The following is a 26,746-nucleotide window of genomic DNA, read 5'->3' on the forward strand; positions in this document are numbered from 1 at the left end:
GATGAACTCAGTTTGGTAATGGCCTCTGATTTTGCAGTTTTGACCTGGCCTGGTCCCGGTATGACTTGACTCTCTGGCACAGATTCTGAGCAGCCCACTCCAGGCTGCTCACAACCCAGCCGTGAGAGACAGAGAAACTGCTACTGAGTTCTTCAGAAGCATGCCTTCCTCCCCCTTCTCCAGCTGAAGAAAGCATACTGCCTCCTCAGTGTTCTCAGGCTCTGTCATCTCGCAGGAAACAGGGACTAGAAACCAAACATAGGTCTCCTATAAGACTATGCAGAGTGCTTGTTCAAAGCCATTGGGAAGTACTTCCAACAAATGCTTTAGTAAATGGGGACTAGTCCAAATTTCCATCTTTTAAAAATATAAGTTTAATCAGCGCTTTCAGATCCTTGGATCAAAACCATTATAGAAGTGCAAACCAAATAATAATTAATAATACATTAAATTATTTACAATGTAAATTTCTCACAATCGGGAGTTTTAATGATCCCATGTGACTATATATTTATTAAAAAAATCTTCCTAGTTAGTCAACTATTGTATGGCTAGTCCAGAAATATCTATTTTTTAACATCCCTTCAAACAATGGCCTTTTACAGTTTAGAACCATAGTTGTTGATTTCTAGGTTTGGCACCTTGAAGTTATGTTCTTTCATTTTTGTTTTTCTATCAAGTTAGATTTTTGGCTAATCCAAATTCATCTTTATTTAAAAGGTGCAACTACCTAGGCTGAAATCCTAGTTCTATTGAAATCAATGGTAAAACTCCCATTGACTTCAGTGGGATCAAGAGTTCACCCTCCATCTCTTTATCAGTGCTTCTTTAGTTCAGTGTAATATATCTTTTAAAGACAGAAGAACAAAATCACGACTGGTATATAACACCAGTGGATTAGCACCTGTTATGTCAAGGGTTAATTTAGTTCTGATGCTTCAGTTTGCTCTCTGATTTTTCTTTCCTGTCATTGGACATAAACATTCTCTCTGAAGTTACATAATTAAAATGTTTTAAAATAAACTGTTTAAAAATTGTCATAAAATTATATCTTATCTCTATATTTCTTTAGCAATGGATTAGGAAAGAAGGGCCTGTCTCATACTACTTCATTGATTTATATTCTGGTAATCCATCTTTTCTTTGCCATTAGCCTATATATTAAGTACTTTTATGGTAATATAATATCAGGGGAACAGTTTGTACAACTTGTCTCCTAGTATTTGATAAACTAGAGTAAACAGACGTGAAATTTGAGGAAGTGTTTAGGGAAACCTAGGGACTTCCCTGAAAAATAAGGTTCATAGACTGTAATGCCATTGGTGATAACTGTATTATAAAACTCATGATGTATGCATTTATAACAATTCCCTAGTGATTTCATTGTTCTTAGAGAAAAAAAATGCCATGTTTTTCTTCACTCCTTAATACACATCCCAACTGTTATTGCAAAGCAGCGACTTCCTACTTTACCTAGGTATTTTATCTATAGTACTTTCATATTTTCTGGAGCTAAGCCTGAATCTAAGCCTTAAATCTAAACACCTCCAAAACTTTGGGGAAGTTCAGATCCAGAACTTTGCTGTTTGAACCCATTTCTAATATCATTGTAAATAAGCAGTTGGTAAATCTAAATGATCTGTTGCTGTTTTAAAATACTTCCTTTTAGCAAACAAAATGAGGTTTCTTTTCCTCTCTCAGGGCTGATATTTGCCTTTGCTTGTGTGATCTTACTGCTTAATCTGCTGCTTTATTAGTGGGGGAAACCCTACAGAACTTATTCTCCAAAGTGATTGGGGATCTTACCCATCAGAACAAGATTTGGTAAAAAGGGCAAGAAATGTAGCCCATATCCTGCAATCAGATCTGTTAGCACAGACCCCTGGTCTGATTACAGAACTGGGGCCATAGAAAGGAAATTAATCCATTAAACTAACTTTCTTCTAGATTCATCTATTAATTTTCATTCAGGTCTATTTAATATACTACAGGCTCCACACTTTGATTTTTAGCTTCCTTTTAATCCACCAATGTAAGTGTTAGAGATACCTTCTGGTATTCAAACTCATTTTAATCTACAGCTAAATATATGCTTGATATTTAGTAGCAAGCATAAATGTGCTTACAAACCTGGGAAAAAAGTGAAACAGCAGGATTTACCACTGCTTCTTCCCTTTCAGTGCATTTTCTTCCTGCAGAAGGCAAAAATGTGAGGGTCTATCCAATGCACATTGATGCCAATGGAAAAGTTTCCAGTGTCTTCAGCAGGTGTTGGGTCTGGCCCTAGATGAGGTGGTATGGCATGTACCACAGTTTCTTATAAAACCAGCTGGTTTACACATCTGAAGTAGCAGATTTTAAAATGTATGCTGATATACTGAAGCATATATCAGTAATCAGTCATACGCCATATAATCTCAGTAATGCTTCTTCATCAGGACGAAAGAGTTATAGAGATGTTTTGATTGTAGTTTAATTTTGGTGGAAAAGGAGAAACAAACACTCTCTTTTCCCTGACACAGGAGAGAATGAAATCCAAGCTCCTCTTTCCTTTTAGGGATTCTCTTGGCGCTTCATTGTTGTGGGGGTTTTTTAGGTTTTTTTTTTTGGGGGGGGGGGGCGCGAGGGTTACGTACAATGATCCATTAGACACTCTGATACCAGTATAGTTTTAATATGGCTAGATGTAAATGTGTACATCTGGGAACAAAGAAGGTAGTCCATACTTACAGGATGCGGGACTGTATCCTGGGAAATGGTGACTCTGAAAAAGATTTGGAGGTTATGGTGAATAATCGACTGAACGTGAGCTCCCAGTGCAGTGCTGTGTCCAAAACAGCAAAAGTGATCCTGGGATGCATGAAGAGGGAAATCTTTAATAGGAAAGAGAGGTTATTTTACCTCTGTATTTGTCACTGGTGTGGGGACTGCTAAAATACCATGTCCAGTTCTGGTTCAAGAAGTATGTTCATGGAGGTTAAGTCCATTAATGGCTATTAGCCAGGATGGGTAAGGAATGGTGTCCCTAGACTCTGTTTGTCAGAAGGTGGAGATGGATGGCAGGAGAGAGATCACTTGATTATTACCTGTTAGGTTCACTCCCTCTGGGGCACCTGGCATTGGCCACTGTCGATAGACAGGATACTGGGCTAGATGGACCTTTGGTCTGACCCAGTATGGCCATTCTTATGTTCTTATATTGATGTATGAAGTATGTTCAATTCAAGAAGTATGTTGATAAATTGGAGAGGGTTCAGAGAAGAGCTAGGAGAATGATTAAAGAATTAGAAAACCTGCCTTACAGTGAGAAACTTAAGGAGCTCAGTTTATTTAGCTAAGCAAAGAGAAGGTTAAAGGGTGACTTGATTACAGTCTGTAAGTACCCGCAGGGGGAACACGTATTTAATAATGGGCTCTTCAATCTGGCAGAGAAAGGTATAACACAATCCACTGGCTGGAATTTGAAGCTAGACAGATTCAGACTGGAAATTTCTAACTCATAGAGAATAATTATTCTGGGGAAATTTCTAACTCAGAGAGAATAATTATTCTGGGGAAGTTCTATGGCCTGTGTTATACAGAAGGTCAGACTAGATGAGCACAATGGCGTTGGAATCTATGAACCATTGTGGTGGCCTTGGTATAACTGCTTAGATAGACCCATTAGATTAAATTGTGAGAAGAAAATAGGTACCACAGGATATGGGGTTTGGTTGCTGATTTCAGAGAATGTGTATAATCATTCAACTGATAAAAACAGCACCTGTATACTGAATAGATTTGCTACCTTGTCTATTCAAAGTCAGATCTGCTAACTTTATTGACGCTAATACATTTTTATCCCTTTTTATTTGTGTTAGCAGTGCAGAGTCAACTGAGCTGTAGGAAAGTGTAATGAATTCTTTTCTGGCTTTTACAGCATCAGTATACTTGCTAACTAGGTTCCTGTTACAGAAACTTCAATTATTACTGGTGACTTTATGGTTCTGAAAGAACTGAACTTGACTCTCACAACCCAACTTGAGTTTTCAGCTGGGAAAACATCTTTTAACTAGTAAACAAGGCAAATTTGATAGGGAGAAACAAAAAATACATCAGTCGCATTTTCACAGAATCGCTTTTCAGAACAGAGCTGCACTAAACCTCTTATAAATGATTGCAATATAGTTAGCAATGGTTCAAAACACTGCAGTACAATAATTTTAAAGTCAAATGTTGTGGGGCATTATTATTGCGGAGTCAATATTATCTAATGACTGGAACAGAGCATTGGGAGTCTGGATTCCTGGACTCCATTCCTTCAACCATTCCATTGCCACTGATTCCCTAAGCAAACTAGGACAAGCCACTTAGCCGTTCTGTGCCTTAGTTTACTTGTTCTTAAAAGGGATATTAAAATACCTCATTGAGTTACTGTGGTGTCTATCTAACTAATTAATATTTATAAGACACATTGGGAATCTTGAACTAAAAGCACTGTACAAATGCAAACCGTTATTGTTTTATAATATTTTGATAATAGATGGCACTATCAAGGTATTTTAAATGTCCATAGATCTAAAGATCTGTTCAATCCAATATAAGATCATTGGAAATCACTGTACCTTAATAGTTAACTTCATTACCTTAGAACCCAACTAGAAGTGTAATAATGATGAGAAAATATTTAAACCCCTTTCCTGCAAATAGATTGGGCCTTTAGATTGTAAACTCCTTCTTAGATTAGGTTGTAAATTCTCGAGGCATCATTGTGTTTTAACAGCACCAACAAATTCGGTATTACTAATGATTGGGCCATCTGTGTACTTCTGTAACATAAATATTAAATAATAATAACTCTCTTGTTATGGGACTTCTAAAGAATTCAGTTGGTATAATCAGATGTCTCCTCCAAAATTAATTTATGGGAAGCAGCATAATCTAGTGGTTTGCGCAGGGGACCATGCATAATAAGACTTGAGTTCTATTTTCAATGCAACCACTGTTTTACTATGTGATCATGAGAAAATTACTTACAAACATGCTTACAGTATCAGGGTGTAACTTTAAGCATGTGAGTAGATCCACTGACTTCAGATTTGTCACCCAAAAGGAAGTACTGTCCCACATTGATGTGTCAATAGAAGAACAAATTGATAAATTAAACGATAGTCAGCAAGACCAGACAGTATTCACCCAAGAGTTCTGAAGGAACTCAGATATGAAAATGCACAACTACTAACTGTGGTATGTAACCTAGCACTGAAAAAAGCCTCTGTACCAGATGACTGGAAGGTAGCTAACATAACACCGATTTTCAAAACGGGCTCCAAAGATGATCCTGGCAATTACAGGCTGGTGAGCCTAACTTCAGTTCTGGGCAAATTGGTAGACACTATAGTAAAGAACAGCATAATCAGACACATAGATGAACACGATTTGTTGAAGAGTCAACATGGCTTTTGTAAAGGTAAGCCATACCTCACCAATCTATTAGAATTCTTTGAGGATGTCAACAAACATGTGGATAATGGTGAGCCAGTCAATATAGGGTACTTGGATTTTAAGAAAGCCTTTGACAAGGTCTCTCACTAAAGACTGTTAAGGAAACTAAATATTCCTGGGATTGGGTGACCAGATGAGAATTCCAAAATATCGGGACCGCCACAGGGGGAGCGCCTCTTCAATTGTTACACTCACCTGTCCGAGTCTTCGGCGGCACTTCAGCGGAGGGTCCTTCAGTCGCTGAGGGTCTTCGGCGGCATTTCGACGGCGGGTAATAAATCTTGCCGCCAAACAAGGAAAAAAAAAAAGCACACGATACAAAATATCGAGACAAATGGCGTCCCGACCGTACTTCAGTCGGGACGCGGGACAAACTGCTTGATATCAGGACAGTCCTGATTTTATCGGGATGTCTGGTCACCCTATCCTGGGATAACAGGAAAGGTCCTCTCATGGCAGCTTTCGAGATCCATGGATCCTGTCACAACATATGGTATACCTCATCCAGTGCACTAAATGCCATAATAACTATGTGGGTGAAACCAGACAATCATTACACTCTTGAATGAACTCACACAGGAAAATGATAAAAGAGAAAAACATCCTATCACCTGTGGGTGAACACTTTTCACAAAGCAATCACTCTATATCTGACCTTTCAGTCCTCATCCTCAAAGGAAACCTCCACAACACTTTCAAAAGATGAGCCTGGGAGCTTAAATTCATAATTTTGCTAGACACTAAAAATCGTGATGTTAATAAAGACACTGGATTTATGGCTTATTATAATAAGCTGTGACTCTCTAACCCCCTCTTTTTATCCCATGACTGCAGAGATGTTAATCTGCCCATCTACCTTGAATGGTCCCTTACAATATGTGCTAACTGCTTATGCTAAACAATCTGTTCCACCTTGCATTTCACTCTGAAGCTGGGAGTCTCTGTCCTAGATCTGAAGCTTGTCTCTCTCACCTACAGAAATTAGTCTAATAAAAAATATTACCTCACCCACCTTGTCTTTCTTGGGCAACAACATGGCAGATGAAATTCAACACTGATAAGTGCAAAGTAATGCATGATGGAAAAAATAATCCAAACTACACATAGATAATGCTGGGTTCTAAACTTGCTGTTACCACGCAAGAAAAAGATCATGGAGCCACTGTGGATAGTTCTCTGAAAACTTCAGCTCATTATGCAAACAGCGGTAAAAATGCTAACAGAATGTTAAGAACTATTAGGAAAGGGATAGAAAATAAAACAGAAAATACCATAACCCATGATGCACCCATTCTTTGAATACTGTGTCCAGTTCTTGTTGCCCCATTTAAAAAAGGATATAGTGGAACTAGAAAAAGTTCAGAGAAGGTCAACAAAGATGATGAAGGGTATGGAAAGGCTTCCATTGGAGGAGAAACTAAAAAGATTAGGGCTGTTCATCTTAGAAAAGAGATGACTAAAGGAAGGTATGATAGAGATCTATAAAATCATGAATGGTGTGGAAAAAGTGTATAGAGAAGTGTTATTTACCTTTTCCTACAATACAAAAACCGGGGGTCACTCAGTGAAACGAATAGGCAGCAGGTTTAATATAAACAAGAGGACGTACTTTGTCACACAATTCACAGTCAACCTGTGGAACTCATTGCTGTGGGAAGTTGTGATGGCCAAAAATATAAGTGGGTTTAAAAAAGAACTAGGTAACTACATGGATGATAGGTCCATCAATGGATATTAGTCATGATGTTCAGGGATGAAACCCTATGCTTGGGGTGACCCTAAACCTCTGACTGCCAGAAGCTGAGAGGGAAAAATGGGCAAATCACTCCAACTGCTCTGCTCTGTACACTCTTCCTGAAGCTCTGGCCACTGGTCACTGTTGGAGACAGGATACTGGGCAAGATGGACAGTTGGTTTGAGCCAGTGTGGCAGTTCTTCGTATTTGTAGGAACAGAGTCTTAATCTACACCTGTCCCTCTGCTTTGAGCCATACCATGCTACTCATTTTTGTAAAGTGCTTTGAGATCCTCAGATTAAGTACAAAGCACAAATTTCACCATGAATCAAGGGAGAATTTGAATCAGCCTATTTGGCAACAGATCCTGACTCATTTCATTCTATCTGCTCAGTAACATGCTCTTACAGCTAAAAGATTAATTCTGATGGAATGGGAAAATCTCTCTTTCTAAGACACCCTTCAGTGGAGTAAATGGTTCTTGCAAGTATAGTTGTGGCTCCAGATCTGCAATTTGATCTACAGACCACCACTGTATATGCATGAAGCCCCCTTGATTTCAGTGGATTCTTCACGTGTGTGTATATTTGCACGCCTGAAGCCTACATATGAAAAAGTCAAGTCTGTAGGGTGAAACAAGCAATCATCTTAATGAATAACTTTTTTTTTTTTTTTGGTGAAGTGTATGCAGGAGGAGAATGAGGATATCAAAATCCTCCCTACACCATTTGGGGATTACTGCTGCTACCCTGTTTCATTTAGGATATTTGTAATGTATTTATTTATTACTTTCCCTAGTTATGATACTTCTGTGTCTCTTGTATTTGTCTCTCTCCCTGATCTGTAACTCACAATTGCCCATACTTCCGGTTGATGTCTGTCTATATGTTGTCTTCACTCTTTTTTTAATTGTTGCCAATCCAAAACATAAAAAATCATGAGTCTGCCCCCTCCAAAATCATGAGATTGGCTTAAAATTCATCCAATTTTAAAAAAAATTCTGAACAGAATATTTTTTTTAGTTGATTTCTGCATTTTGAGCTTTTAGAATTCTCTTGAATCACATTTTCAGGCCTATCTCCAGAATGAGGGCTAAAAAAACTTACTTTTTAAAACACGAAAACTGAGATTCTCAGATTACCAAATGAACCCAAGAGCTGGGGCTTTACTGAACACACCAAAGACTGGAAGAGTTGGCCACACAGCTTCTAGTATTATTTGCATTGTGGTAATGCATTAACTGCATAGGGCCCCATTGTGCTAGGCACTGTACAAAGATAACAAACAAACAAACAAACAAAAAAAAGTCCCCAAAAGCTCACAATCTAAGTCTGGCCAGTTTCCCTTTCTGTCACTGTGTGTTTATCTTGTAGTTTGCCTGGAGCGGGGTGGGGGTCGGGGTCGAGCTGTGACTCGAGCTAATAAGGGTGGACTCTGGTCCCATCCATGTGCGTGTGTGAGCCTGAGTGGAAAGCAGCCCTTGTTACCACGATAAGGAAATCTGCGGGCAGGAAGCCAGCAGAGTTCCCCATTCCTGCTGCACCATGCAGAACACACACCTTTTATTGTCGAACCGCAGAGTGTGTGTGAGTGTCAGAGTGTGTGTGTGAGAGAGTGTAAGTGTGTGCGGGGGGGCGGGACAAGCGCTTCTGGAGCTGCAGAAACTCCCCCAGCCCAGCCGGGCTGGCTCTGCAGAGGATTGATTCCGCGGGCGGTAGGACCCCGCAGGCATCGCCGAGGCCAGACAGCGGCTCCCCCAGCCTGTGTGTGTGTGTGCGAGAGGCGGAGAGGAGGGAAGAGGCGAGCGCAGGCTGGCGGAGCCGGGAGCGGCTGCAGCAGCCCAGCCTGAAGCGAGCGCGGCGGGTGGGGGGTGGCTGGGGCAGCAGCAAACAGCTCGGGGCCCGGCCGCCCCCTCTGCTCCCGGAGGCTGCCCAGCTCCTGAGCGGCCCCAGCCAGGCCAGCCCCGCTCCGCTCCGCTCCGCGCCGGGCGGGCAGCGCAGCGCAGCGCAGGCGGGGGTCCGGCCGGCCGGCCGGCGCGCTCCATGGGCTGACTCCCCGCGAGAGGGGGCGGAGGAGCGGCAGAGCGGCCGGGGATGGTGAGCAGGAGGCTGTGTTAGCCCGCTTAGGCCCTAGCGCCGGAGCCGGAGGAGAATCCGCCCGCGGCCAACCCCCATCGCCGCCTCTGCTAGGGCTTCTCCGCTGCAGGCGTGTAAGTGCCCCGCTCCCCGGGCGCGGCGGGAGGAAGCGCCGGGGCCTGCTCCGCCCGGCCAGCCGGGGCCGGCCCCTGGCGCATTGCGCGGGGCGCACGCCGGGGATGGGGACGGGGACGGGGGGCTGGGGTGTGCGGCTCCCCCGGCGCGCACAGCGACCCGCCTGGGCCTCGGCTGGGGGGTAGCGCGCGGCGGTGGCGGCGCCCCGCCGGGGTTAGCCTGCAGGGAGGAGAGGTGGCTCGGGGCTGGCCCCCTCCAACTTACTCCCTTTCTTCGCTCTGCCTGGGGGCGGGGGGTTAGCGCTTTGCTAACAGGAAGCTGCTGGCTGTGCTGGGAATCCGCACATGAAAGTGTTTGTGAGTGAAGCTGCTGGGGTCTCCCACCAGCGGAACGAGCGCTGGGCTGGATCCAGCCCGGGATCTCCTACCTTGAGCCCCCCACATCCCTCCAAATGCATGGGTAGGATTCCTTGGCAATAGGAGCCCTTTGGTTTTCACAAGCCTTTATGTGTGGCGGCGGATATTGCCATGTTTTTAAGGCTGTTGACTGCTTATAATAGGTTTCTAAGTCTCCCCCAAAGTTATGACTCAATTTAGGGTAGAACTGTAACTAATATAATCAAGTTGGTTTCCCCCCTGCCCACCTCCAACTTCTGTAATGACTGAATTGTTCCTTGGAGACTTCTAGCACCTTCACCTCACTTCAACTTCATTGAAAAACACTGTGTGTATGTGGGTGTTTCCTTAATCTGACCTGTGTATTTTGGACTTGTTTATCATAACCAATATGGAGATGCATTAGAAGTTTTGATATGGTGCCATTGGTACTCATGTGGTTGTAGCCTTGTTAACATTTTTTGCTTAGGTGAAGTTTAACTGTATTTATTTCCCTTTCCCAATATATAAGAAGCAAATACCTTAGTTTGTTTACTTGTCTTTACATCATTAAATGAACATACATTTTAAAATGCAGTGTTTTAAGGGGAGTTGCTGGATTAAGTATACTATAATATTTTTTTACAAGTGAAAAATATGTTTTGTGTAGCTACTAGATTACTTTATGTAGCTGTTAATTTCATAGTGACAGCCAGGATATTTACCATGACACAGTTGTATGTATGGATTTAAAGACTTTGCCACTACCTTTCACTTTTTGAATAGGTGGGCTTTTGTTGTTTTGCAAATATTGTACACAAATTCTTGAAAGTATGCAGTCACTAATTAAAAGTGTCCCAGTTTATTATGTAGTACCTAGAGCTCTAGCATTCACGTGCAAGTTAATAATATTTGCTGGAAGTAATTTAGTTGAGAATTAAATTCATTTATGACTTGTTTTATCTTTACAAAGGATGGAGCAAACCATTTGTTTACAAATGTGTTCTCTCTGATTCCATTGTACAGTCTCCCGACTCTATATGTTCATATAATTTAAAGCTTGTACAAGAATTTTATAAACTATAAATTGGCTTGTTTCTCACTTGAAGGGCATAATAAAAATGTAGGGGTTCAGGAGACGCTGTCCCCCTTTTGCACCCACAGTCAGTTTTACCCTGCTTAGAGTTTGTCCACACTACAACCAGAAGAGCTAGAAGAGCTAAACTTGTGTAGCCCTCCCACTCCACACCTTGAACAGAATTATCACCCCATCTGTTGGTTCTTAGACCATTAAAGACATGAGAGCAGTAAGCATTGCAAACTGCAGCTTGGAAGTCTAGATTAAGTTTATGGAGTCACAGAAAATGGAACATGTGTTTTGCAGTTTTCTTTTTCTCTCAACTTGTGATTATATTGTAGCTTGCAGTATCTGGAAAAACTTTTCCAAGCCTTATCATAAGCTCCATGTATAATGATGACAAAATACCTGTTTTGACATGGTGGTGGCTTAAGTGGAACATCTTCTAGACTAATGGAGAACATCAGTAATCACACACAATTGATGGCCCACAGCAGGATTTTCAAAATTAAGCTGAGATATAAAGTTGGTTGTTCATTTTCTGCTTTCTTGAAAATTGGTCATTAGGATTTGATGGCTGTGGGTCGGCTTCTGCCTCCCCACATCTGCCATGGGTATAGAGCCTGTGAACACAGTGGAATTAGTGGTTCTTCTTATAGAAATGATGGTGGAATTTGTGGGGCTCTAACATACAAGTCAAGGCAGAGATAAAAGGGTGAGGCTGGAGGATCTTTACTGCTTGGATCTACCTGTTGTATTAATTTAGATGGAATAAATGGGGCAAAGGTGTTAACACAACCTAGTCACTGTCCAACATTAAACAGTATTAAGTGAGGTCCAGGGTTTGATATACAGAGACCTCAGCCTGCTTAGCACCATGGCAAACACACCATTAAAAATCCTTTTAATAAAGATGAATAAAAGAACGAAAAACAGTTTCAGACTTAACAGCAACACCAGCAACAACAGCTCCAGCTCATCTGGACTAATTTCTTCTCTTTTCCCTCAAAGGACAGTTATTACCATATTTGAGCCCACCCAAGAGACTGCCAAACAAGGGTTTTTTTTTTCCCTTCTAAAACTTTCTCCAGCTAAAGGGAAAGGGAACAAAGGATGTTGTTAAAATGAAAGCCTAATACTTTACCTTTCAAATGCTTTCACTGAGGATAGGGCACTGCCTACAGAGTCTGCTGCTTCCCTCAGGCTGCAGTTGTGACTGCAGAGTGGTAATATTTCCCTCAACTCTGTTACCAAGATCCCAGTATGTTCCCCCTGAGCATGTCCTGGCTCCACAGATTGCACAGGAAATGAAGACAAAATCTCTTCCCGAGCAGGAGAGCGCTCTCTGTAAGAGGAGAACAGGTGCATCTCTTAATTTTGTAGGGGGCTCCTACAACAGGAAAGGGGCACATTTGAAAGACAGTAAAAGAGAGCACCCTGATTAGGCAACTTCCTGTCTTAAGAGGCTGCCCCAAATATATTGAGTATAGCTCTGCTTTCTACCTTCTATATTGGAAGATTAGTTTGGGTGGTCCCTTAAGATAGCTTTCATTATGCTAGTACATAAGGAGGTGATGTATCTTTCTAAACTTAATAGCGCACTGAATTTTCACAATTTTATGCACATACTTATCAACTACATTGATAGAATAATCAGCAGTGAGACAAAAGGTATTATTTATTTATATAATTAATTATTTATCGTATTTTAATCTGTCTGAATGATGAGTACAGGTGGTATTTTGATACTGAATAAGGTGTCATAGAAACAAATCTTTTTTTTTTTAAACGAGAGCGAAAGGAAGAAATGTTCATCTGCAGCTCCTGCCATCACTCAGTCACATGCAGATACAGTCTAGACAAGCAAGCCATAGTCACCTCAGATAACTTCTATTCACTGGGAACCGTTCCTAAAGTTACTTAATGAGCCTTATGATCATCCATTTTTTCAGCTTGTGCAAAAGGCAAACCTTCCATTTGTCCATATCCACTAATGCATATATCCACCCAGCAGAGCTGACATCCTCTTCCTGTGTAAGATCTTTGTGCTACCGTTGTGTCTTTCAAAAAACACCTCTCCCTCTGTTGAATTGCACTGGATATAATTTGGATGTGCAATTAAAATTGCACCAGGTATAATGAGGTTATGCTAGATACAGCTTTATGTCCAACTGCACTGTGTACTGTTGGGACAGTGGTAAGACATCCCACCTTTCCGTGTAATGAATTGAAGATATTTGAAATGAGTTTGCTCTCACTATCACACACAGACCAGCATAGCTGGATAAAGAATATAAGGCCAGACTCTGGCCTCTTCTGCATGCTGGTATAAAGAGTAATAGGGGTCCTCTTAATTCTTTGTGCCATAGTGCCACTTCAGTGCACAGAGCCACTATGTTATTTCCCCCTCTCCCCAAAGAGGCTGGGAGGGAGCAAGGATGTGCCCTTCAGTGTATAGTTACACCAGCATATTGGAGAGGGTATGTTGTACTAAGTTCATGCTGCCACTCCCTCCCTGGAACAGAAGGCAGAATGACTCCCAAATCATGATCTCTCTTCTGGGCTATTTCAGGGGTAGCGGAATAAGATGCTGCTACTTACCCTGGGCAAATTGACAGCCACGCCCATAATAAATAAGGTGGTGCTATGCAAATAGATAGGTTTGTGAATCCAGATGGATGTGGAGTAACCTAGCCTGAGACTCCAGCAACCTTTTTGTCATTGTTTTTTATTTCTTCTAATCAGGGCATTAGCCTTCCTACTAATTAGTTATTTTGCTTTTAACTTTCTCTTTCACCAAGTGACTCTGGAAAAGGGGTTGGCTGCTTATTTCCATTGTTTTAAATTCAGCGCGTGGGTATGATGTACAGTACCCTGACCTGTTGTGGCATAGTGTTATACCAATAAGTAATGTGTGTTAACTTTCACACAGCAATTCCATTTTCAGACTTTAGCTGTGATAATCATAGGGTTTTTATTCAACACTTTGCAGATAGTTCAGTATTTGAGAGAAGGCTTTAAATGAGGTCTGTTCTCCCATTGATGCCTAGGTGTAACTATCAGTAGGTGTGAGGGAATAACAGCCCCTCATGTTTGTCCAGTGTTATCTTAACTACATGTAACAAGGTGCTTGTCCTAAGATAACTTCTTGGTGAAACTCATCTCCATTTTGTAACATATAATTCTCCTATACTTGTCTGTGACGTTAAGAAATTCCTACATGTCTATGTTCCAGTATCCAATTTTTGTATTTTCCCTCCCCTAGGCAAATCTCAGGCTTGTTTCTTAGAGTTGATAAATATAAGAAGTGAGAATTGGCAGATTACTAACTTGGAAAAACAGTGAATTGTTTATTTATTTGAGAACTACAGGGTGTAACTTCTAAAGATTTAGAACTCTGATAACTGGTGAAAGTTCATAGAAATACAAATAGGGACCTGACCTCATTTCTCTCACAACTCATCCCACTCAAAGTTGCACAATTTATATTTACAGTGATTGATATAACTCAGATTTAACTTCATTAGAAGCTCTGGTTGGCTTAGGGTACTGGCAATGAAATATGGAACCTCCCATCTCTATCAGATGTTCAGTCCCAGGTTCATAATGACCAGAGGTTGTTACCATCAGTGATCCTCTCAGTGGATAACATGAAATTAGTTGACCTTAGTCCAGTTCCTAATGGACCGCTATCCCCATCATGACTGGTATGTTTGTTGCCAATCCAAGTAGAGATGTCATGGACTGAATAGGCATAAAGATGTGGTCCCTTCAGAAGAGGAGAGAGGCAGCGATAAATGCCAGTGTACTGCGTTGAGTGGCAGAGGGAGGTGTGTCTAGTGGGCGGGGGACAGGAGGGTCTTGTTTTAAGATCTTCACCATTATCTGGAATTTGGCATCAATTACATTTGAATGATACTCCCTTGTTATACTGAACTAGGTAAAGTTGCAGATACCTCTGAGGACTGAGAAATTATAAAAAGAAATCTGGAGAAATTGGCAAGGTGGGCAGAAAATAACTAACAAAATCAGATTCAGTTTGGAAGATAATACAAAGTTATAGTTCTGGAAAGAAAGGATTTTCAGTGAGGGAGTGAAACCTGGAAAACAGACCTACTGGTGTTAGTGGAGAGCAAACAGAGAAATATAACAACAGGGAAGACCAAGGAACACAGTTTGGGGCTGCATAAGAAGAGACCTCAAGCAATAAGAGCAAGGGATGTAGGGGCTGATTTATGATGAGAGAAAGTTTAATGATTTTACTCAAGATACTGTATGCTCATTTAAGAGGGGAGTTGAATTGCTTAGAGCGGTCAAGAGGATAAGTCTGGGAGTAATGGGATGAATTTAATGGGGAAAACTGAAGTGGAATATTAGGAAAATCTTCCTGACATTGAGATGCATTAGGCTGTAGAAGTCTCCCAAAGGAAGTGGTGGAAGCTTCCATGCTGAGGGATATTAAAACTAGATTGGATAAAATTACTGTTGGGGGGGGTAATTTTCATTGGTGGGGAGAAGAAAGAGACCTGGATTAAGTCTTGCAGTCCATGTCAAATGTAGGGTTCGTACTGACATTGCTGTATCTGTTGAGTGAATAGGCAGAACTCCTTCAAACATTCACTTAGGCAAACCCATTCTTCCCCCAAATAAAAATACTTCTGAAGAACAAATCCCTCATTTAGACTTTGTAATCAAAACAGCTATATAAACTACCTTCTGTTGTGTTCCTTACTGCACATATGTGAAATGCTGCAAAACTTTTTTTTTTTTAATATTTCTAGAAATAGCTGAAAGAGAGAGGAAAGAAGCCCTTTCCGTGGCCCCTTCTGCTGGAATCCAGACATAACAGTGGGGTGATCTTTCAGCAGAAACTCTTTTTTCAAGAGACATTCCTGCCATTATGAATGAAGTAGCAATAGTGAAGGAAGGATGGCTTCACAAGCGAGGTAAGTGTCTTTTCCTTCCCATTTAAAGGAACACTGTCTGTTTGGGTCAACCAACAAATTGGCTTGGTCTCACCTTTAACAGCATACCTTTAAATAGCTCTTTCTTATTTTTCTCCCTTAAAATCTGACCCTTCCTAATGGTAAATATACATAGGAAAGATATATGACTTTCCACAAGGCATGCAAGACTCTGTGAAATGTGTGTATTATGTTTTTCTCAGAAAACTCAGTATCTCCACCATTTGGTTTGAAAATTATGTTAATAGAAAAAAAGAGGCTCCTTAAAACAGAGAGTTGAAAGTTGGACTATTGCAAAGGTGGGACAATTTATTTTGTCTCTATGGCAGGGGTTCTCAAACTGGGGGTCACGAGGTTATTACATGGGGGGGTCGCGAGCTGCCAACCTCCACCCCAAACCCCGCTTTGCCTTCAGCATTTATAACATACTCATAGACTTTAAGGTCAGAAGGGACCATTATGATCTTCTAGTCTGGCCTCCTGCACAACACAGGCCACAGAATCTCACCCACCCACTCCTGTAACAAACCCCTGACCTATGTCTGAGCTATTGAAGTCCTCAACTTGTGGTTTAATGGTGTTAAATGTATTAAAAAGTGTTTTTAATTTATAAGGGGGGGGTAACACTCAGGGGCTTGCTATATGAAAAGGGTCACCAGTAAAAAAGTTTGAGAGCCACTGCTCTATGTAGATAACTTATCTGTAGCTGTTCTATCTATGAGCATGTGTGACCAGAAAATATAATTGTCTCAAGGTGAATAAGGTGAATCTTCATTTGGAAAGCAAGGAATATAATGATTATTAGCTGTGCTATGATCCCACAGTAGATTTATTAGTGAATGCACTCTTTGGTGGTTTTGTGTGTGTGTGTGTGTTTTTTTAAACCCTACCACTCATTGTACCCAAGACATGAGCAGTAGCATTAATTTTGCACACTCCATGTACATCTGTTTTAACACTGGTAAAATAAAACTTTATTAAAGTCCTTCTGTATGAGAGGTGGGGCAGAGAGAGCTGAAATATAACTGACATAGTAATTACATGTCCTTCTATCCTGTTGCATTACTAGACATTTCCCCCACTCCCTGAAGGTCTTGTTAAGAATAAGTGAAATTTTACTGTATGCTTTTTTCCTTAGGAACAGTGTTGTTATGCTATCAGGTATTTGGCTTACCTGTTTCTTTGTACTGTACTATTGCTTCCTGGAAAGGAGAGAACAACATTAGGCGCTTTTCATAATCTCATCATTTGTTGTGGACAACAACAGATTTTGTATCCTCCAGCTTGCTGCTTCTGCAGACTCAGGATTTTTCTGGAAAGTTTGCAACAACGAAGTAATGTAACCTGAAGGTGCAAAGGTACAGAATAATTATTGGGGGAAGAAGATGGCATTCCTTATCATAACCTTGATAAAGGTTAAGGATTCTTCTGCAAGAATAAAATTGATAAAATCCATGTTATTAAAATAAAAGGAAAATTATTTTTTCTATACTCTGTTATACCCTTTAGTTTTCCATTCTCATCCGATGATTGGTCAGGAGAATTTGACATGGCCATATGAAAGTACCATAATTTTTTATTCAGTTTTGTTTCAGACAGCATTTATACACCTACATGAAATGTACCCCTCTCTAGAGCTTAGTGAAATGTATAACATCTTAATTCATGTCACTGGATAGTTCTGAAGAACCTAAACTACCTTTTGCAGTAAATATATTTGAGAGAGACATTTTGATTGGGTAAAACAAGGCAAGGAAAAAATTACTTGCATTTCATTTTCCAGTTTAGGATCCTAGAAACTCTTTCAGTTAAAGGGACACTGTGGACTTAAATACATTTCTGCCTGAATATTTTTTTTATACCTAGTTACAGATAACAACTAACATGACTATAACTGAAAGAAGTTGGAGGGAAATGTGTATTTCGTGTGCGTGCGCACTTTGTCTATGCAGTTTTATTGTAGTCAGTCTTCCTCAGTTTGCGTAGGTCTTTCTCACAAGAATGGTGGGAGAGAGAGAAGCATGGTTGTAAATCCACAGACATTGATCAAGGAGGATTCAATGGCAGATGTAGTATCCAAAACTATTTTTATCTTTTTTTTTTTTTAAACAGTGTGACTAGATTTCAAGCTGACAATGACCCTCAATATTGAAAATTGAAATTTCTATGCTTCCTACGATAAAAAGATAAGCTGAACACAAGTACTGGTTCTTCGTACTTTGCAATATAACTGGGGGGTGTCTTAGTTCTAGATTCTTTAATTGATTTCTAGATCCCTTTAGAGACACTTTATTGCCCTCCAGCACCAGAGATTATAATCTGTAATTGAATGTGACAAGACCACCTGCTGAGCACGTGTGTTGTAACTTTTTTTTTTTTTTTTTTTTGGTGGGGTAAATAGTAGTGCATACTGTGTATTTGAGATTCAGATTCAAATTTTGTGCTCGGAGTTTGCATATTCATCTTGATGTTTTGCATCCAAGTAAACCCCTTTTATTTATCCTCGTTCCCCCACAGCTTTTCCCCTCTTTCTGTCCCGTCCTGATGCATACTCTGGCACCTATTTCTTTCCACTTCAGTGGTGAAACACAACTGGTAATGTTACTTCACTAACCTGCTGATGGGAGATTTCAGAAAGCGACGCAGTAGCCCCTTCTTTGCTTGCCAGGAGACCACATGTGCTAAGCTCCACTATATTCCGAGTTTCATTGGCAGCAGTGATGAGATCGGTTGACAACTGATTCACTTGCATGGAGGGAGAGAGGCTGGTCCATGAGTGTGGGTTTTTTGTTTGTTTTTTTAAGTGACTTCACATCTACAATGCTTTGTTATAGATCTGCACTTGAAAAAGAGCAGATTAATTTGCTAGTTCTGCGAGGCTAAATGCTCCAGCTAGAGGATGTTTCCAAAACTGATGCCTGGTACTGTGAGCTTGTGAAAGAAGACATAAACAGTAATTACTGTAGGGAGGGACTACAAAGGGTGGATTTCAGATATAGTAAACGTATACAGTTTGTCTTTTGGGTAACAAATAAAACTGAGATCCTGACTGCTTGCGGTCTTTAAAGAGCCCATGGTTCTTTTCACAAGTGTAATCAGTGTTAACCCCAGCTACTGGCCAAATGCCAGTTTGGGTAATTGTGTTCTGCCTACCTTAAATTCCCTCCACAGTTTCAGTTGGATAAGGTATCTATTAGTTCCTGTCCTGCACAGTAGAACAGCATGGCTGTGTGCAGTTAAACAGTTGCTACATTTCACCCCAGCGGTGGCTGCGTTTCAGTGGTTGCAGTGATTTGTGTATGTGTAAATCAGTTTGCAAAGGGCTTTGGAGCCCTTCTGGATGGCAGGTGCTCTATATGCCATTATTATCTAGAGCAGGTGTTTTTGGCCTGGTTGAAATAGAAATAGCATGACTTTCTTGGGTAGCTTTCTTGCCTTTTTAGTTTTTGTTTCAAAGTCAAAAATATAAATGGAGAAATGAAATTCAACATCTTTTTCTGTGCATGTCTGATAGTTCCTGGCAGTCCCATGAGTCAGTCACTTAAAGGAAGTGCCGCTTCCAAGTAGTTCAGATGTTTATTTGTGGAGAGGCCAGTGGTATCTATCTCCATGACACTTCTAGCCTCAGCCAATCAGATGTATAAGAATTCATGAATGAACTCATTTTTTTTTTTCAATTGGCAGCGCATAGCTCTGTAACCCTAATCAGGATGGAACAAGTGCTTGCTCATCAGCTATGCATACGAAAACAATAGTTAGAAACCCTGACCTCTCTTTGCAGGATTTCTTAATGCACATGTGGAAAACTTGGAGTGGAGAAACTTAGACTTTGTCATGTTTGGGGTGTGTGTATGTGTGTGTGTGCACATACAGTACATGATGTTACATTGGTAGAGGAACAAGACATTGGAGGCTAGGATTTTGTCTTGTGGCAAGGCATAAGGGGGGAATTAATCTGTATATGTCCCATGACCAGTGATTAAATAATATGTGGGAGGGAGGCGAAAATAATCTGCTCTGAATGCTTTTAGTTGTTGGAACTCAATGTTACTGTGTTTCTAAATGTATGTCAGTGGTACCCAGAGATTTGGATGGGTGCCCTTTTATGTGGAATTTCTTCTAGACTGAAGTAAATACCAGTCTCAAGGTCCTAATGATTTCCTTTTCCAATTTTCATTCATCTGTCCACACTAGTGGGTCCTCCCAATATCAACTCTCCATCCCTATATCTGCCTTTCCCAGTGTGTCCTATCTTCTGTCTCTCTTATTTAGATTCTAAACTCTTTGGAGAAGGGATTGTCTCTCTTGTATATAGTGTATACAGATGAGAATTTTGTCAGGGCTAAACAAGGAGATAAGAATCCTCATGAGAATCCCAAAGCAGTTACAACCTTACACAGGAATTTTGTCCACCAAAAGGTACCAAATGTGGTGGTGGTATTTTTAAACAGTGAACACAAGCACTGCACAGCAGTTAAGCCAGCAGGTATAGAACACCTTATCCAGCAGAAACGGCAGAAGGATTTTAGGCATGTAGACTGAAATTACCCTGTCAGGACTGAGATCCCCACTTTGAACTTTAGGGTACAAATGTAGGGGCCTGCGTGAAAAACTTCTAAGCTTAACTACCAGCTTAGCTCTGGTTCGGCTGCCACCATTTCAATGGATTCCCTCCCTGGGAAGCCTTGAAAAACCTTCACCAAATCCCTGGTGAAAACAAATCCAAAACCCCTTGGATCTTAAAACAAGGAGAAATTAACCATTCCCCTCCTTCCTCCCACCAACCCCTGGTGAATCAGTCCCCCCCCCCCCCCCCCCTGGGATCTACAACAGGGAGAAATTAACCATCCCCCCTCCTTCCTCCCACCAACTCCTGGTGAATCAAGATCCAAAACCCCTTTGGATCTTAAAACAAGGAAAATCAATCAGGTTCTTAAAAAGAAGGTTTTTAATTAAAGAAAAAGGTAAAAATCATCTCTGTAAAATCAGTATGGAAATTAACCTTACAGGGTAATCAAACTTAAAGAGCTCAGAGGACTCCCCTCTAGTCTCAGGTTCAAAGTACAGCAAACAAAGATAAACACTCTAGTAAAAGGTACATTTACAAGTTGAGAAAAACAAAGGAAAACTAACACGCCTTGCCTGGCTATTTACTTACAAGTTTGAAATAGGAGAGGCTTGTTTAGAAAGATGTGGAGAACCTGGATTGATGTCTGGTCCCTCTCATTCCCGGAGAACGAACACACTCCCAAACAAAGAACACAAACAAAAGCCTTCCCCCCCCCAAGATTTGAAAGTATCTTGTCCCCTTATTGGTCCTTTAGGTCAGATGCCAGCCAGGTTACCTGAGCTTCTTAACCCTTTACAGGGAAAAGGATTTTGGAGTTTCTGGCCAGGAGGGATTTATAGTACTGTACACAGGACAGCTATTACCCTTCCCTTTATAGTTATGACATACCCTATTGTGTATCCGGCTGACCAACAGGCAGATATTACCAGAACTTTAATGACAAATGGCTTCCTGTCTTATCTGTAAGATAGTGCTTCCAGTAGCAAGATGCCTTCCACTGACACACTGGAGACTTGATTCTGCTTTGACATAGAGGGACCATTACTTCTTGTTGAATAACCAGTGTTCTTCAGACATCTCCAAGCCAGGTATTGACCTGTTGCCAACCTGATTATCTTGTGAGGTCTGTTGTAATCACAGCACAAGGTGACTGCAGGAAATGCATAATTAGACCATTGGATTGTTGCACACTCCATTCACTGAGGCAGAGTAACATGGCCTAAAATACTTTAGCATTGTTACCCTGAGAGCCAGTCAATATTTTTAACTGTTCATCTATTAGTATCAATTGAACCAGGGTCACATGACCATGTTTCCCCCAATTGGCTTGTTTGGCAATCCCAGGGATACAGTGTTACTGCTCCCCTTCAACTCGTACTGCTTTTCTATTCTGTTATCTTGCCTCCTACTTGGCCCTTCAATATTTGGGGGTTTTTCGTCTCTTCCTGCAAAGTAATTTTGGACTTTTCCCACTGACCTGTGCAGCTAGAACCTTCAAGGTTCAGATTAGTTTAAGGATCTGCTGACTTTCATGGTATTTCAAAGGAGTGACTGTGGCACCTGATACAAAATATCTTAAAACACATCTAGAGATGCCAGTTGTAAAGTATAAAGATATTTCAGAGGTGAAACCAGGGTGATAAGGAAAGGAAGAAGCTAGGGGTTGAATAAGAAAAGAATGTGTGTGTGTGTGTGTGTGTGATTCATAATGAAGGGAAAGGAGTTGCTGTTTCCTTTATTTTAAAGAGAATAACAAAATATATAGCTGAAGGTTTGTAGCTTATAGGGAGATCTGTTGCTATTGAGGTTTGGGGTTAAAAAGAACCTTTGATAAACAATGTTAGTCTTTGGCTTTGCACGTTGCTCACTTTTTTAACACAAGGGGCAATAGTTCTGTGCTATAGCTCTCAGTTTCTGTCGCTTTTTTGTCCTGCTCTGGGAGTAGGGAGGAACCAGGAAATTATAGACCAATAAATCGGATGTCGGCAGTAGGCAAGATGCTAGAGACATTAAGAAAGGATGAGATCACAAAACATCTGGAGAAATATGAGGTGATAATGGCTAGACTATTTTAAAAAGTAAATCTCAACTGATGGAATTATTTTTGGAGAGATTGTAAGAAGCAGGAATGAGTGTAAAGCACCGGAGATGGTCTGTTTTGGATGGCAAAGGACACAAATGCACAGTGTTAGCCAGTGCAACATAGGTGCCATCAGCACTGAACAGTCAAAAAGACTGACTGAAAGGAGATTAAACATTGCTTGGAGGAAGGAAGGGCATGAACAGGCTACCATAGGAGTAGAGCTAGTCGAAAGCGTTCCAACAAAACTTTTTTTCAATGGCAAATATCTTTCTGACCAAAACAGATTTTGTTATGAAAAGTTTTTATTTTGGTCAAAACTTTTAGTTTCTTGGGAATAAGTTTTTAATTAAAAATAAGTGAATGCTTCTGTTTTGAATTTTGAAGAAATGAAAATGCCTCACTTTCCACTCCCCCCTCCCAAACATTCAAGAATTACATCGGGCCAGATACTTTTCACTATGTTTATAAATGATTTGCCATGGAACGCTTGTGTAAGCATGATACTATATGCAGTGGTTCTCAAACTTTTGTATTGGTGACCCCTTTCACATAGCAAGCCTCTGGGTGCGACCCCCCCCCAAAGAAATTAAAAACATTTTTTAATATATTTAACACCATTATAAATGCTGGAGGCAAAGCGGGGTTTGGGGTGGAGGCTGACAGCTCGTAACCCCTCAGGTAATAACCTCGTGACCCCCTGAGGGCTCCTGACTCCTGACCCCCAGTTTGAGAACCCCTGCTACATAGACTTTCTGATCAAATGATACAAAAAAGAGATCAGATGCTGACACCTTGATATCTTATGTTACTATGCAGTGCATTAGATTAATGCCCTCTCACTATACCTCTGGAAACATAGTTCACATTTTGCTAACTATCTGTCAGAAACTAAATGAATTAAGTTTCAGTCTTATCCTTAATAAGTATCAGATCACGTCACTTAAAGACCACCTTGCTTGCGTTTCAACAACGAGGGATTGGAGTATTTCAAGGCAGGATTAAGGTGAGCTGGTAATGCTTTGTAGGGAAGGTTGCATAGTCCCTGCCCACAATATTTCTAGTTCTAACTTGTATCATTTATTTTTTTTTCATTTTCATGAGCCCTAGGTACATACACATATTTTAAACAAAAAAATAAATTGGGAGAATTAGTAAATAATTGTCTCATGTGTTTTTCCACTTATCTGTAATTTAAGATCATCAAGTCTGGGTTTAGCAAGAAAGAGAGTACTGAGTGGGGGTGGTCTGAAAGCAATATAAAGAGAATGTAGAGAAAAGAACCATACATCTGTGGCAGAATGTAGCTGCCATGCGATATTATTTGTTTAATCCGCAAAGTTCTCTTTATGGAAAACTCTTTTTAAAGATGATTAGGGCAGTTGATGGACATAGCTTCATTCAAGAAACAAACTTTACTATTTAATATGCTAACCTTTCATTCAGACATAGCTTTTTTGAATCATTTTCCAGGAATAACTCTGTGGCCTGTTGGGAAAATATATTTCTAAGCTATGTTTTTCTTTTGTGATGCAGGCTAAACATATCAGAAATATTTATTAAGAGAATTTTTAATAAGATTTAATTAATTTTAAAAATAGATTTAAAAATAGATTCCCCTTCCCCTCACCCCAGTGGTATTGCATGCATCATACTACAGGTGCAATGTGTGTCTTAAAAAAGGAACAAAAACCAGGAAACCATACAAGGAAAGAGGAAGAAAAAGAATGGAGAAACAATAGCACCATATTAGGTGTGATATAGTCTGTATTTGTGGGAAATATACATTACAACTAAGTGTGTTTGTGTGTGTGGGGGGAATAACAAGAACTAGTTTTTAGAATGTTTTTAGTTGGAAAAAGTAATAGAATTCATGGATTATCCTCCGACCACTAAGCTGAATCAATAATGAAAAAAGACAGTAGGTTCAAAAAGAATTGTTAGAATCATCAGTTTATTCAACAAAGACTTGATCATCTCTGATTATAGCAGAGGTACACAGAAGTTATAAATTGAGGGTTGGGGGGAGGAAACTAGAATTGTCCACTCTTTTTTTTTTTTTTAATTTTTGGGTGAGTTTGAAGGGAGTATTTTGAAGTACCCATCTAAGGCCCTGATCATGCAGTGGCCTGTGTGTGGGCAGATTCTGGGAAATCAGTAGGACTCGGGAGGGGTGGAGGGAATGCATTGTAGGTTCAGGATTTAAGTTATTTTACTGAGACCATAAATGTGTAGTGTTTGAGTGGCTTGAAAGTGTATTAAAGTGAACACAAGAAGATCTCTCTTCCTCTCCATTGTGTAGGATGCTGTTTGTTTTTTATTAATATGTGATTTTGGTGGGGATCATAGAGGGACATGTAAGCGAGGGTTTTGTCTTTCTTCTGATGGTCCTGAGCTTGGTAGGCAATATGATCTGTCTTGGGAGTGAGTTCCACAGTTGCCAGAAAAGCTGTAGCTTATAAGTACAAAAAGCCTCTCCCACTTGAGGTGTATGGTACCAGTAGGTGTTGTGGGAGTCACGGCTGCTTACAGTGTTGTTGTCAGCTTCCATGATTTCATGACAAGTCTTGGGATATTTGGTACTTTTTTTAAGTCCCAGCTCTAGGAATTGTCAAGTGATTACATGAGAATTTCAGCTTACTTTTTTTTTTTTTTAAATGAAAGTTTGTAACCCTCATGGTTGTAAATGAAAGCTTGAAAACATGACTTAAGTGTACTGCCAAGGCTTGAAAACCAAAAGGCAAAGAAAAAAGATCTGAAATTGTATTCGTTTCTAAGTCTCATGGTTTAGGGAGAATCATGATTTTTTTTTTTAATGCTTAAGTTCAGCGATATTGTTGGTCCCTCCATTACTTGGGATCATTCCCATGAAGGGGTCTGGAGACAAACATGATTCCATTTCTAAAAAGCTAGCAGTTTGAAAGAATAACTTTAGCATATACTGTAAGAAGTGTACAGGGCTATATAGTTTTCTATTTTGGTATTATGTTCAAACTACCTTTTTATCAGATAAATTACATCTAGATATTTAATTCAAAAATGCCTAAAAAAACCTAAAGTTCAACCTCCTTTAATAAATTAGTGTTCTACTATTTTCAGATCATAGTCCTAGTACACACAGAATCAATAAGGAACTCTGTCAGAACTGATTTTTATCTTCCTCAGATTATCCAGTAAAGCTGCCAACAAAATTAGGCCCCCGTTGATATGAGTAAATGGTATTGCTTTGCATATAACAATTTTTAACACAAACAAATCATTTACACTGTTCATTACTGCAAGCTTCCAACTAAATTTGACCAGATAACTTAACAAGAATGCCTACAAAATTAGGCCCTGCTTATTATTTAATCATATGTAGTGGATCATGTTGTGGTTAAAGCACTGGATTAGGACTCAGAATATCTGAGGCCAATTCCTGGTTCTGCCACAGACTTCCTATGTGACCTTGGGCAAGCCATTTAGGTCTTGTCTAAACAGAGGTTTACACCAATTAAAACAGAACCACTCCGGTCGTACGAGCGCAGTTATAACAGTATAAAGGTGCTTATTTTGGTATAGTTGAGTCTGCACAATTTAGGGGAATAAGCTTTGTTGGTATAAAGCATTTTTATACTAGTATAAATGTTCACACTAGGAGCTGTTCTATAACAATTTTGGTGAAAATTGTACCCCTAACCAAAATGTTTACATCGCTGTAAACACTATGTGTGGGTCAGGCCTTAATCTCTCTATGCTGCAGTTTTCCCCATCTCTATAATGGCGATACTGCGTCTTCCTTTGTATGTTGAGTTTTAGACTGTAAGCTCTTCAAGGCAGGGACTGCTTCATTCTCTGTGTTCATACATGTAGGAACCTGATCTGTAGGTTCTATTCTAATACAATTATTTGTATTAATTATCTACATTCAAGTGTTACTTTTCGAGATCACAGTTACAATACAATTTAAAAAAAATCAGCTTTAAGTAAAAATCAGATTCTGGTGAAACCAAGTGAAGGGAGTGATCCTCAGCTGAAGACATTTACTTCTTAATCCCAGGCCTGATCTACATTCAAATCTTCTGATTTAACTAAGCTGGTTTAGTTATTTTCATGCAAGCCTATGTGTGGACAGTTATTTTAGAATAAAAATACTTGGGCCAAAATACTAGAAACTAGATCAGTTTTCATTTGTTAACATACCTTCTGTCATTTCGGTACAGGTTGGTGCATAGACCAGGCCCCTAATTTCAAAGTTTGGGGGCAAGGACT

General features: G+C 40.2%; 1 protein-coding gene across 1 annotated transcript in view; it reads left to right on the forward strand.

Moving 5' to 3' along the window:
* Positions 1 to 9,276: 9,276 nt before the first annotated feature.
* The window catches only part of AKT1 (AKT serine/threonine kinase 1), a 112,998-nt gene continuing 95,528 nt past the window's right edge, over positions 9,277 to 26,746 (forward strand). Inside the window, exons 1-2 of the mRNA XM_034768140.1 lie at positions 9,277 to 9,428; positions 15,663 to 15,827. Of these exons, the coding sequence (XP_034624031.1) occupies positions 15,782 to 15,827 (46 nt within the window). The 5' untranslated portion in view covers positions 9,277 to 9,428; positions 15,663 to 15,781. The remainder of the gene's footprint in view (positions 9,429 to 15,662; positions 15,828 to 26,746) is intronic.

This window comes from Trachemys scripta, chromosome 4 (genome assembly GCF_013100865.1).
Source record: "Trachemys scripta elegans isolate TJP31775 chromosome 4, CAS_Tse_1.0, whole genome shotgun sequence".
Classification (NCBI taxonomy): Eukaryota; Metazoa; Chordata; order Testudines; family Emydidae; genus Trachemys; species Trachemys scripta.